Source organism: Citrus sinensis, chromosome 5 (assembly GCF_022201045.2).
Source record: "Citrus sinensis cultivar Valencia sweet orange chromosome 5, DVS_A1.0, whole genome shotgun sequence".
Lineage (NCBI taxonomy): Eukaryota > Viridiplantae > Streptophyta > Magnoliopsida > Sapindales > Rutaceae > Citrus > Citrus sinensis.
The window spans coordinates 33,628,842-33,643,816 of NC_068560.1; the positions used below are offsets into that span (position 1 = coordinate 33,628,842).

Here is a 14,975-nt window from a genome sequence, read left to right on the forward strand (position 1 = left end):
TTTATATATTTAGTTTAATATCATTTGTGATTTCTTGTCATCAATAAGTTTTCCCCTTGTTCATCCCAAAAAAAGAAAAGGAAGAAATATTTTAGGATTTTAGATTAGAAGTCCTGTATGGAAGTATTCGAGTCATTATACAACAATCCATTGAATTGGTGCCAATGTATCAATATTAATTTTATTAATTTTTATGAATATACGGCGCATGCATATTGAACGAAATAATCATTTAATTAATTTTTATGTCACATCTCTCTTCTTCGTTCAAATATACATGATTTGGACTAGTCAATTTCGTATAATTTATTTAGTACTGCTTTCCCAAAATGGACAATCATCCATCCCTTCACACTACTTCCAAAAAGAAACGCAATCAACCATCACTTCACTCTCATCTATTCTATTATTTTAGGTGAATGCTTTATTCTGAGTTTAGTGTTGAGTTAATTTTTTTATTTTAAAAAATATTTTAAGATACACTACTGTTGAATATGTGACACTTATATTTTTTATTTTTCTTTAAAAAAAAATAATACTCTTACAACAATATTCTTGTGAACCTTAATTAATTTATCTGTAAAAATAATTAATTAACAATTTAAACCTAAAAGTTAAAAACATAAATGTATTTTTCCGTTGTTATTTTACTTTTAGGATTATTTTGATAAATTAATTTTTATAATAATTATTAGCCAGATTATTGGAAATGTATTAAACATTATTTTAAAATTGTAGTGAGGGTTATATTGTTAAAGTAAAAAAAAAAAGGACATGAGTGTCACATATTCAAATAGAAAGGACATCTTAAGATATTTTTTAAAATATAGAGATTAAACATATACATAACTCAAAATATAATAACTAAACAAACATTTACCCTATTATTTTTTATCTTAAATTTTTTTAGTTAGAATCATGGCTTAATTTTTCTTCCTATAAATCTATTCAATCTAATGACTTAGACAAATTTAAAACTAATTAAAAGACAATATTGAAGTCATTGTTCATCTACCATTAGATTGAATAGTCATTAGATCTATATGCTTCTCCTAAAATTTCTACCCTGTGCTCTCTGATCGACTTAATCTATATAAATTGACATATGTAGTATCACGATCTATACTGACTTGTGTCTCTAAATGGATTCAAGTTCCTCTACAGTACTTTTCTTGCCATCTCCAGTAGAGCTCCAAGGCCAAAGAGATCACAGTGGAGTTTCTCTTGTTGATTCATCTCTCTCGCAAAAACAAACGAACTTACCCGTAGAGTTCACTTGGTCGAAAGGAGATTTGGTTAGCTCTCATGGGGAGCTAATGGAGCCAGTAGTTGATCTTGAAGGTTTCTTTAGAGGTGACGAGGTGGCAACTCAGCGAGCTGCGAGGATCATAAAGGATGCTTGTATGAGCCATGGCTTCTTTCAAGTAATCAATCATGGAATTGATGCTAGCCTTATAAGTGCCGCCCATGATCAAATTGACAATTTCTTTAAGCTGCCGACCAGCCGGAAACTAAAAGCTCAGAGGATGCCTGGTAACATGTGGGGCTATTCAGGTGCTCATGCTGACCGATTTTGCTCTAAATTGCCATGGAAGGAAACATTATCTTTCGGCTTCGATGACTGTTCCTTGAACCCCATGGTCGTGAATTTCTTTAAGTCCAAGATTGGGAAAGATTTTGAACAGACAGGGTAGGAGAAAATTCTGTATTTGTGGTTACCCTAACCCTAATTTGTATGTGTTTATGTTTTTTCTTACAAACTATAATACTAAGTACATATATGCACTTTGCGTTATTGTAGGATAATCTATCAAAAATATTGTGAAGCAATGAAGTGCTTATCTCTAGGAATAACGGAGCTCCTAGCAATCAGCTTGGGAATCAATGATCGATTACATTATAGGGAATTTTTTGAAGAAGGTTGCTCTATAATGAGATGTAACAACTATCCTACTTGCCAAGCGTCAGATCTTGCTCTTGGCACTGGCCCTCATTGTGATCCAACTTCCCTAACCATACTTCACCAAGATCAAGTTGGAGGATTAGAAGTATTCGCCAACAACAGATGGCAGAGTGTTCGACCTCGTGATGATGCCCTAGTTATCAATATTGGGGATACTTTCACGGTATGTGCCCATAAGAACCTAAAAATTAAATGAGCTAAGATATCAATGAAGGTATCGTCTTATCCGTACAATAAATCATAAACCAATAAAATCGTACAATGATTGTATGAATGACATAGAATATGTGTTTTTCAATTAATTATTTTATGTGTTTTTCAATTAATTGTTTTGTGTTGGATTATATTTGCAGGCATTATCAAATGGGAAATACATGAGTTGCCTGCATAGGGCAATGGTTAATAGGTTCACGGAAAGAAGATCATTGGCATTCTTTCTTTGCCCGAGAGAAGACAAAGTGGTGCGGCCCCCACAAGATCTTATTTGCAGACAAGGGACCAGAATTTACCCTGATTTCACATGGTCTGATCTGCTCGAATTCACTCAAAAGCACTATAGATCCGATTCTGCAACACTCGAAAACTTTACCAAATGGCTCCCAACTTCCAAACCAACTGCTAAATTCTAGCAAGTTGTTTCAATTATCTCCAAAGAAGTTCTTGGATGCTTCTCCCTAAACTATTTATACGCGTGTATTTATTCTTAAATGATTGAGAGGTACGCCTGATAAGAATTTAAAAATGATAAAGTCTACACCCTAAGTATCAAAGACTTTCTCATGATCTCATTTTCTCTTTCATATAGTTATCCATGAGTGACAATATAGTGTGATTTGTCTAGTCCTCATAGAAGCTTTTGCTTTGTTGTTTAATACTTATTATATATCCCTATTTTTATTAATGTTCTAATAAATAATGGAAAGAAAATCTTATGCATTCAATGTTGAGTAAAATTATGGCTTCAATATGCGTGCGCCAGCTGAGGTTTAGCCGTCGTGCATAATTGATTTGAGTTACATTTAGATCAGGCAATGTTAGTTGTTTACTTGTCTCGTACACTATTTTACCCTAATTATTGGGAAGGACAACATCCAGCTTTGTCATCTTCCTCGTTTCAAATACTTCTTACGTTTTAATTTCCATGTTTATGTATTTCGAATTACACAAATAAATTTGGTACATATCTCAATTTAGTTCATAATTTCTTGCTCATTAGGATTTAGATGTGTGGCCAATTATAATTCTTAACTTGATCAATTATTATTATCATGTTTTTTTATTGTAAAATAAAGGATTATTATTATTAGGGTGTGGGCTAATTGCGACCTAAAATATACTTTGAACACACTTTTTTTATTATTTTTATTAAAAAAAGACCAATAATAATTTATTATGAAGGATAATCCACAAAAAATATAATTTATTTTTACACCATTTATTTTTTACTTATACATACGTATGTTGTGTTGGAAAATTTTCAAAATAAATGTGTCTTATGGTAAAGACGTGTCCTATTAATTGTGCCTTATAGAAAAAGTACATTTCACTAAAGACATGTCTAATTAAATGATGTCTTGTTGTAAGGACATGTCCATTTAATTGTGTCTTGTAGAAAATGTATCTTTTTACTAAATGATATAACTTTTCATGGCAACATTTCACTTAGAGATGCATCATTTCATGGTGACATTTCATTTGAAATGGTGATGGTTTAATTTGGACCATTGATTAAAATTAAATCTAGATCAAATGGCCATGAATGAAGGGGTATCATGAAAGATGATAACCCAAATGAGGAGGCACAAGTATATCTATAAATATGGGTCATGTTTAAGCCATTTAGACATGAAATGAATGATTCTACACCACTCTTTTCTTAGCATTCCTTTTTAGTACGAATTTCAACACAAAACACTCATTTCTTTTGTGCATTCACATTCCAATATATTGTTTTCTGCAGGAACAATATATTGTTTCTTGGCAGGCTTGCAACATTCAAGAGTATTATGGTTTGCTTTCGTCGATGCACAACGCAAGCAAACAAACAAGTGCTTCATTGTATCCTGGAGGCGTATTTGTTTAACCCATGTGCATCACTCAATTGGTGGGGGCAAATAACGTTTTAAGAAAAGTGACATTTGTAACGTGCCTTGAAGCACACAAAATTTCTGCAGTTTACTTATTACTATTATTTTTCTTCCTACATACTGAGTTAGTTGTAAACACATTACTTTACGTAATAAAGTTCCACCATTATTGTTGTATTTCTCTACATTTGCGATTCCCCACAAAATTTACCACCAACATGTTGTCTTTTTGCTTTATACGTTGACTATCAAGAGTAGTCAATTCCATTCATCGTTGCAGGGAATTATTTAATGATTTTTTCTGATGAAAAGAATAGAAAAAGAACAAGTCAAATTATGATTTTGTTCTCTTACATAGAATCAACAAACACCTTTTGGAGAAAGGAGAACTCTAATCAAATTAATTAGTTGTAAAAAAAATCTCTTTCATGCGGCTCTTTTTCAGCAGTAATTCGCAGAGAAAGCAAATTAAGAGTTAAAAATAATCAAAGTTACTAATTAATTTTTTCTGGAAGGTAACTCTTTTAGAAAAGCTTTAAATTGAAAAAAATTTACATTATAGATGGATTTTTTCTTGTCTGCAAGCAGGTTGGTTCAGTTAGATAATACACGTTAGAGGTGGATTCGGCTTTTGCTTTTTATAGATGCTCACATCGTGAAAATTTACAATTAATGTAAAGAGAATATTTCTAGCATCATGGTGTAGAGAGAGAAATTACAAAGTAGTTAATTTGAAAATTACGTATATTTTAGGGTATAAATAACCTTCCTTAATTACCGTAGTTATCATTATGCATGTTAAAAGGAAACAAGTTTACTCTAATTTGGCAAAATTAGCGACATGGTTTCAGCAATAATGAACCCTCCTAACACGAGGGCTATCTTGTGTATATTGCCAGAGGACAAAAATAATTATAGGGAAGTTAAAAAATAAGATGCGGGCCCCGAACCAAAGGAGTATACTGAGGCGAGAATATAATAAAGCAATTATTAGAGACAAATAGCCACAATTGTTGGCTTTTGAATGAATATCAGTGTGAGAGGTAATACTCGTATGAAGAAGACTCATACACTGCATGCATGTATACCTCTCGTTAACAGAAGATTAAATTGTCTTTAAATTTTGTGAGAGTGTAATCATTATTTATGTGCCCGTTAGGTCAAAATCTCAAGACATGCAGTACCACTGCTCATTCAAATTCAAATTCCATTTTCTCATGTTAGCTCTTAATTATAATGACTTTCCATAGAGGTTTATATTAGAAACCAAACTTTGAGATCCACTCTCCAATTAAATTGTTGGGTGCTGAATCCGAAAAAAGAAAGGGCAAATAGGCAATCTTGCTGATTTCACTGCTGATCCCAGAAATTTTGGGAAAAGGCGTATATGATTTGATAAAGATAAATGCTAAGTTATAATTAATGTAACTTACATCACTCACATGAACAGTGTGTGAGCCCCACACTACATACTGTTCACGTGAGTGGGTGTAAATTACATTAAATGTAATTTACAGGCTCCCTTTGATGAATGTTAACTTAATTGTTGGAATAATCACTACTATTAACCTATAGTCCATGACTTTTATTGTACACTGATGAAATAAAAAAATTTGAAACATCGTCTCATCATAAGTGAAATTTATTCATTCAAAACAAATTAGTTGCAAGATTTAAAATCTTATCCTAGTTAATTATACAAAGTATTGCCACTAGGGGTTTGGTCAAGTGGTTTTTAAGTAATTTTATCTGACTGGTCACTCGAACTAGAATTTAAGAAAAATGGGCATTTGAAAAAATTGATTTGATATTTACCATCACTCTACCTTCATGAAAAAGGGGAAAAATCGTATATACACACACGCGCGCACACATGCATGCACGCACGCCTACACACACGCACGCACACACCCACCCACCCGCCAACCCACACGCATGCACACACGCACATGTACGCACACATGCACATACACCCGCACACACGCACCCTTCCACACACACACGCACACGTGCGCGTACACACACACACACGTATGTACGCGCACATGCACACACACGCGCACACACACACACAAACACACAAACACACATACACACACACACACACGCGCGCGTGCGCTCACACACGTACACACACGCACGTGCTCACACACGCGCACACGCACACATGCATAGATGCACCCACGCGCGTACAAGCATGCACACATGCACCTACGCACCCACACACATCTCCCCCCCCCCCCCCCCACACACACACACACTCCTACACACCCCAACAAAAACAAAAATAATTAACAATAAAGAAAAAACAAAGATGGCTTTTCTTAAATTGTTTCACAAACTGTAAATGGTTAAAGTAGTAAATTACTTAAAAGGGCTTTATAAAGTTGGGCGGTGAAGTGAAGTGCTAACAAAATCGTAAAAAGAGAGGCTGAATGGATAAACATACAGAAGCCCAAAGAAAAGCCCAATATAAAATTTGGCCCACGAAGCTTCAATAACAAGAAACCCTGGTGACTAGCAATTATAAAATAAGTTCAAGTTACATTAATCAAGAAATCAATCTTCACATAAAAATAATAAACAACTTTCTAATCCAAAACCAAGGACCAATCATGGAGAACTCGTTGGTTAGAAGCAAAATCCCTCGACTTCTCGTCTCGATGGCTTGTTCAAATTCAGATCTGAAATGCGCCACCCAATCTTTACTGATGAGAAGTAAAAGGCTTTTTTACGACAAGTGCTTGTTCAAATTCAGATCTGAAATGCGCCACCCAATCTTTACTGATGAGAAGTAAAAGGCTTTTTTACGACAAGTGAATTTGGCGCAGGGCTAAAATGCGATTATAGGAGAATTTGTACTGACATTACTACAATATAACATCAACCGAAATTAGGTTTACATCATTAAAAAGATTTCTTACAGCGAAGTGTAAGCTGTTGCATTTCATCTAGGCCGTTGAATTTGGCGGGATCAAGCTTCAACCATTCAACTTAGCATGAAACTTCATTATGTAAAGAAGATGAAGGTGCATTAAAGATAATTTCACTCTAATAATTCTCTCACTAAATTTTTGTCCCTCACTTTAAAGCTTACTCATCTTCCTCAAAATCCTAAACTACTCAGCAAGTAACAATTTTCTATGCATTTGTTATTCAATTTTGTTCATTTTAATAGGTGCTTTTTAATTTTTTTAATTTTTTCATATGATGAATTCACACTTAGATTCCTCTCTTAGCTCGATGAAATTTGAAACTAACTTTCTGCCTTTAATATTTCATTATTTGATATTCAAATTCAATACTTATTTTCATTTGATTAGGGATGCACCTTAATATTTTTTTCTCTTGCTTTTTAATCTTTATTTCTGTGTTTCTTTCTAAGAAATTTTGAAACCCTTGAAGGATTTAGTCATTTATGTTATTAATTTCTATTTTTTCTACTTCTTAACAATTTAATTAAATTTTACATATGTACATTTACTTTTGGCATCACATAAAGTTTTTTATTTTGTCATTGATGTTAAACGTCTTTTAGACAAAGATATTCAATACAGAATGTCTTGGTAAATTACTATTTCCTTTCAGATTACATTTAGCTTGCAAATAGAAAAGAGATGTGTTTTATTGCAACACTGAGAGCTTTTCAATGTTTGTTCTTTTGTTCTTTCCTTGGCTCTAGAAAGCATGTGTGCAGTAAGTTTAAGAGAACTTGGACATAAATGTAGCATGGAGCTAGAGGATAAGTTTGTTATTTGTTTGTAGGGATTACTTTTTAATCCTGGTTGATTTGTTACTTCATTTATCGTGTTTGTTAAAAAAAATGTAAAGTTAGATAAGGAATTTCAATTTGAAATAGCTAGTAAATATTCCCTAGAGCCACCATTACCACTATATGTACTGCAGCCACCGCTAGAGCAATACTCTGGTGTTGTGCCATACACACATCAAGCATTATCACCACAAGTGACTCTCCAAGAAGTCTCATTTTATGCATCACAGATTATGACACTGTCACCATAGTAGATTATGATGATGCAGTATCCACAACTTATGTCAGCAATGCTACTAGTGTAGCCCCAGTAGCCACCTGTCATTGTGGAGTAGTTTGCAAATCCATTGCCCACTCTACAAAGACTGTTGTCACCTACTCATTATATTTCTTGCCTTCTGTTACTATATTCCCCACCACACATAGCTCTGCCTCCCCTCATCCTACAATAGCCATCTGCCATCTCGAAGCAGTTTGCAAATCCATTTACTACTGTGTAGCTCATAATGCTACCTCCACAGCATCACCATATATCATTATGCTCTTGCATCATTTCCATCCAGTGCCACAACAACTTGTCATCATGGAGCACATGGCATCTCTATTGCCTATATAATTGAATGTCCCACTATCCATGCCTCAGATAGCACCACCTTAATAATAGATTCAGATCCTACATCTACACTATCCAGTGCAGCAGCCACCTGCCATTTTGGAGCACGTAATATTTCTATTTCCTACATAATTGCATCCACTACACCTCTAATTCCCTCTATTTCAATCAGAGATCCCAGCATTTGTACCTCAAGTAGCACTAACTTCACAATAGATTCAGCATATGTCTGTAATCCCTCTGTTTTAGATTCAGCATATGTGAACCCGCACCCAATGCCAGTGGTGTCTGACTCTCTTGTGCCAATGTTATTTGCCTCTTTAGTGCCAATGGTGACTACCCTCCTGTGCCAATGAATCTTAAATGCCTATATTGCCTATGGAGTTAGAAAATCCTCAAATCCTAACCAATGCTCATTCCCTCCTCAGCGGAAGGTCATAGAAAGATAAATAATGACTTACTATCATGTCTGTGTAAGGCTTAGACACCATTAGCACAAGAGAAACGGACACCACTGGCACTAGAGAGGCGGATTGTACAATGATGTCTAATGCATTGTGAGGATCAGATGCCATTGACACATGAAAGGTGGACTGTGCAATGATGAAATGCTTGCTCTTGTTATTTATAACTACGATAGTTACTGGAAATACTAGTTGTTATGAGACTTGGTTGTGCTGTATATATTCCCTTTAAGCTCCAGCTGACTTACAAGGATCATTCTCATAAAAAGTTAAAGAAATGATATAAATGTTCTAAAACATTACATAATTTACTAAAATACTTTCTGGAAATACCAACTTTTTTTAGGCATAACCACTTGATTGTGCAATAATAATTTTGAGAAAGTCAGTTTTAGGGATAAACTAGAAAAGAAAGGAAAATTTATCTAATTATAACCTTTGAAAACTATAAGAAAATTTATCTAGACATAATTAATGGATCTTGAAGACTTTTCATTGTCTTTGAGGATTGGTTTTTAGGCCTTCACAAATTCGGATGCTTTGCTTTGTGGTATTGATTATTATACTCAATGGGTTAGGTTTGGTTGATTGGAATTTGACAGTTACTAACTGTTGAAATTGATTATAAAAAAAAAAAAAGGAAAAGTCAAATGGGAACACATGGATTGCATTCAAATTGGTGGCTGTAAACTTTGACAAGCAACTTGGAAGATGCCAATTAAAAACTATATGATGAATTTATCAAAAAAGAAGAAAGTTGTTGCCGACTTGTTAGATTTTTGCTTTGATAATTTGGCTATAAATAGGAGGGTGCTCCTCCTCATTTAGGCATCCGAGTTTTAGTGAGTAATTGAGAAAGAGAAATATTCTTAAGCACGTAGTTATATTAAAGGAGCATTTGACTCCTTAGTATGGGTATTACATGTTTGCTTTGTTAAGGAATATTTCTAGGAATCATATATTTAGGGTTTGGGTGAGAGAAAATTATTTATGAGAAAGTGGTTGTAAAATTTTCCACATAGTGAATATTTTTTCTCTGGTTGTCTTTTGACAATGATCGTGGTTTTTCTCTGAATTTGGAGTTTTTCACGTAAATCTTGTGTTGTGTGATTGATGTATTTTCCATTTAATTTTTCTGTTAATTTATTTCTTGACAAATTGCTTGGAGTGATATTGAGAGAAAGCTCAATTTCTTAACAGTGGTATCAGAGCCAACGGTTCGTACTACGGGTATACGATACTGTTTATGTGAAGCAGTAGAGCCAATCCAAATAGTCTGTGGTGAAAAGCAAAGACTGATCTGTAAAACATATATATTAGCAGCTAGTGTTTTTCAAACTTGGTGGAGTTTGATGTTGTTGCAAAAAACAATAATGGGAAAATGATTTTTAGCTTGTGGAGAATTTAAGTCAAAAGTGTGTCCAATCTGGTACGCACAAGGATTTGAAGGTGTGACAATTTTGACACCTCAAGGAAATTGTCAAGAATGTGGAGTGGGCTTGGCAAATTACTCCATAATCAATAAATGAGATATTGATATCTCATAGATAGTGATTTTTTTTTTTTATAAGAGACTGAGTTAGTTCTTTTAGCATGTAAATCTACACGTTGTTATAAAAGAGAACATTTTATTATCAGCGGGGTCCACAAGTTTGCACGTGGGCATTGGCTTGGTATAAATACAAGGTATGTGGTGGAAAAGTTATGTCATGGTTAAAGAATTCTCAAGGGAACCAAGCATGAGAATTGCACCATAAATTTTAGCATGATAGTTCAACATGCTCTGAGAAAAATCTTAGAATGATTGATTCTAAGTGAGTATACCCTTTATGGTGGAGTATGATAACTCTATATTGAGAATTATGATTGTTGGTGAAAATAGTGCCTCGTAGTAATAGTTATGATTTTTTTTTTAATCATGGTAGAGATTGTTGAAATTGATTTAAAAAAAAAAGGAAAAGTCAAATGGGAACACATGGATTGCATTCAAATTGGTGGCGGGAAACTTTGACAAGCAACTTGGAAGGTGGCAATTTGGAACCACATCATGAATTTGTCAAAAAAGAAGAAAGTTGTTGTCGACTTGTTAGATTTTTGCTTTGATAATTTGGCTATAAATAGGAGGGTGCTCCTCCTCATTTAGGCATCCGAGTTTTGGTGAGTAATTGAGAAAGAGAAATATTCTTAAGCACGTAATTATATTAAATGAGCATTTGACTCCTTAGTATGGGTATTACGAGTTTGCTTTGTTAGGGAATATTTTTAGGAATCATGTATTTGGGGCTTGGGTGAGAGAAAATTATTTCTGAGAAAGTGATTGTAAAATTTTCCATATAATAAATATTTTTCTCTGGTTGTCTTTTGACAACGACCGTGATTTTTCTCCGGATTTTAAGTTTTCCACGTAAATCTTGTGGCGTATGATTGGTGTATTCTCCATTTAATTTTTTCTATTAATTTGTTGCTTGACAAATTGTTTGGAGTGATCTTGAGAGAAAGCTCAATTTCCCAACACTAACTAGTGTTGATAATGTGTTAATATGATGTTCTATTTGTTTTGTTTAGGGAAGTGGTGAATGGTGGAAAGTTATGAATTTTGTTACTTTTCAGTTTTCATTTTAACGAGCTGCTTCAGCTGGATTTCGATGAATGAAAATATACAGCATCTTACAGGCCGTGTCTGTATTTTCTTTATTGGAACCATGTGAAAAGATAGGTATTTGATTCAGGAAACTCAAACTATAGCGTTTGTGCAAAGTGGAACCCTTGTTGTTACATTACATAGCGGCCATCCCATCTTATTCCCCACGCAATAAACTTAAAAGGCCATTGATTCACATTTACTTATTTTCTTCTCATCTTCCTCCTCATCTACATCTGGATTTGTTTTTGAAATTAAAGCAAAAATCAAATTAGTTTTTACTTCAATTCTTCCAAATTTCTCTCGCATATTTACTTCTCAATTCAGCTTAGTTTTTCACATTTCTAGCAAGTTTTTCAGTTAAAACTCAGTTTGCATGTTTCACATCTTATATTCAATAGAGTTTTTCTCCATCTGTATGTGCTTCGATAGATGCACTTGCTTACTGGCTGATTGTGTATACAAAGAATGAGAAATCTAGGGTTTGAATAACACAAATGCTCCTGTCAGTGTGATAAATATCAGAAGGCATTGGTTGTCAGACAGTGCGTTAGCATGCTTTGTCAAAATACTATTGGTTTATGCATCAGGTAGTTGACCTTATTTGTGGTGTTGCTAGTATTTTTCTTCCCTTTTGGCTTATCTGTTTGCTGCTTCATTAACTTGGCTACAATTTTTGCGGACAAATGCCACTAACTATGGAAGTTTTCGTCACATTTTACAAATTATTTTCAGAGAGCAGGGAGCTCTAGGAATCTCCTTGGTGCCGGAATTTTGGTAGACTTTTACTTTCATTTTTTTATTTTCTGTGCCAATGTGAATACTATTTAGTTGTAATTGACTACAATTCTGACATTAATGCAGGGTGTTGGCTCAGTATGGCAAATAGCTTTTTAGTTTGTGAGAGTAAGACGTTGAGAGATCTTGGTGCCAAAGGTGATTATCCCTTCGAATCCCATTTCGATTCAGCAATATAAAGTTTTTAATTTTTAACTGTTGAATTTCAAAACGATTATCTTTAGATCGGGCTAAATGATTTTGCTATCCTGGGTGGTCTATCATGTGGCACTTTTAGGCACTCTAATCATCAAGAGGTGAACAATCTTGGAGCTCCTACCTAAGAAATTTCAAACAAATTTTTTGATGGAAAAATTTTTCTTTTTAATTTCTTTTTGATTAATACTCCCGTCAGTTCTTTGCTACTGGGAAATATAGATAAATGATAATTTTTTTCATGGTCCGATATGTTTGTTGATGTTCAAATATGGATAAGCCATGGTCTAATTATCTCGGAGTTGAAGCAGGGTGTGGTGTGGGATCTCCATCAAGTTTTTAACCTGGCTGATTCGTATACTGGAGCTAGCCTTCAAATGAGTGCCATGGTTTTTTATCCGACATTTGAGAATTTAGTGAGGAAGCCTAAAATTGAAAATGTGCCAACAGACATGGATATTTCAGACCATTTAAGTTCGGAGGCAGGTCACAATTGCATATAGCATGGTCAGTTTGACCGTTGTTGATTAACATAGTTATTGTTTCTACCCTCTTCAAATTTTGAATTAGTGACATTGTCTGCAACATCCAATTATTAACCCATTGAATCAAAACAATTGAGAGATAATTAATGTTTCACTAATCTGTGAAATTAAGGCACAACAATAAATAATAGTATGTAAGAGTAAGACACAGCAGCATATAATATTTAACGCATAACACCATTATTTAGATGCCACCCGCTAGCGGTTGGGATATCAGACGGTACAGAGCTTCTTTTGCAGCAAACAGCAGGTAAAGGAGAAGGTGGCCACTCCGGCATTATGTAAGGAAACAAATTAAAGTAAGCCCATGTAAAGGCCTGACCAAAATACTGAACAAATTTCATCTTGGAGCTACTCATATCGTAACGGAAGAAATAAGGATCCCTTCTGAAAAACACAATTTGTGGATTCTGCGGGTGGAACGCTATGAGATTAGGATACTCAAAGACTACTGGATGCTGGGGTAAAGGCGAAGCCAATTGAATGTAACTCTTGGTCTAAAGGGTATCACAAACCGCTGAGACCATTCATCTTCAGGAATAAATGAGGAATAACCATAATGATGGATATTTTTTCGGAGACAGAATACTCTGAACCCACATCATAACCACATTGCAGCACACCATCTTCTGACTCGGTAAAAATAGGAATTTTTGAGCCATTCTGATCAACCATAACTTGTTCTCTTTTGTGTTAGGGTCGTAGGCAGTAATAGAAAATGAACGTGTTAGCCAATAAAAGATGCTATTCGTAACGGTTGTTGGCCAACAACCTCCTTGTTAAGAGTTCCCTGCACCATTGTGGATAATTGAGTTTCATCAATGGGAACCAGCTTCGAAGCACCGAAATCACACACCTTTGTAGTGTAATTGTCGTCTAAGAGAATGTTAATAGACTTGATATCTCGGGGGATAATTGGGGTAGAAGCTGCAGAGTGCAAAAATGAAAGACCTTCTGCAGTTTCTGCAGCTATCCTTAGCCGTACTTCCCAAGAAATGGTGGGCAACTTCACCTTGATATAAATGTTGTGCCATTGCTGACAAATTCATAAACTAGTAAAGGGACCTCTGTTTCTAGGCAACAGCCCAATAGCCCGACCACGTTTCTATGATTGATTTGCGAGAGTACAACCACCTTGTTGATGCACTGCTCAATCTGGCTTTGATAAACTATTCTGGACTTCTTTATGGCAATTGCTTTGTTGTCTGATAAAGATCCAAGGAATACTGTGCCATAGCCTCCTCGGCCAATCATTCTATCATAGGCATAGTTGTTAGTTGCAATCTTGAGTTCTCCAGCGGTAAAGATTTTTGCTGTATCAGAAGATCCGCTTCGTTTTGAGAGTTGCAGCTGTAAGAGATAGCCACCATTTTGCTGAAAGAACTTCCTTTGAGTTCCGTTTTTTCCTCCTCGGGAGCTTCCCAAAGGCTTATCTCGTATTCTTTACTTAGATGCCCACGCAATTCCCCATGTCAGACGTTAGGATTTTTATCTTTTTCTTGTATCTCATTTTCTCTAGGAGGTTTTGGCTCATGTCCCACTTTTTTGTATCTGATTCATTTTTAGATTTATATTACAGGTAGGGGTTTTGCCTAACCCCCCACCACTCTGGGGGTTTTTAAATTAAAAAAAATACTGATATTTTAGTTGAGATTTTGTGTTCAAGGTAAGGGTGAGGAAGATTCTTTGTATGCATATAATACGCGAATTTGTGGGATCATTCATACTAAAGGCTTGTGTTGTCCTCTGTATAATACTAAATAATAATTTGAAACCGGTTCTTCTTGCATAAAAAAAAATTCCTTCAAGTCCGATGAGATTTCTTTTCTTCAACACCGAGTAGAGCCAAGAGCTACCCACGGCACAACCACAAAGAGTATGCCAACACCTAGATGTG

The 14,975-nt window shown here is 34.8% G+C and overlaps 1 protein-coding gene across 1 annotated transcript; it reads left to right on the forward strand.

Annotated features, from left to right (window-relative positions):
- The first annotated feature begins 974 nt into the window (after window positions 1-974).
- On the forward strand, window positions 975-2,864 carry LOC102631342 (gibberellin 20 oxidase 1-D). Its single transcript, XM_006472819.4, has 3 exons — window positions 975-1,690; window positions 1,802-2,126; window positions 2,317-2,864. The coding sequence occupies exons 1-3, from the start codon at window positions 1,143-1,145 to the stop codon at window positions 2,590-2,592; spliced, it is 1,149 nt and encodes a 382-aa protein (XP_006472882.2). The 5' UTR covers window positions 975-1,142; the 3' UTR covers window positions 2,593-2,864.
- The last annotated feature ends 12,111 nt before the right edge of the window (window positions 2,865-14,975 follow it).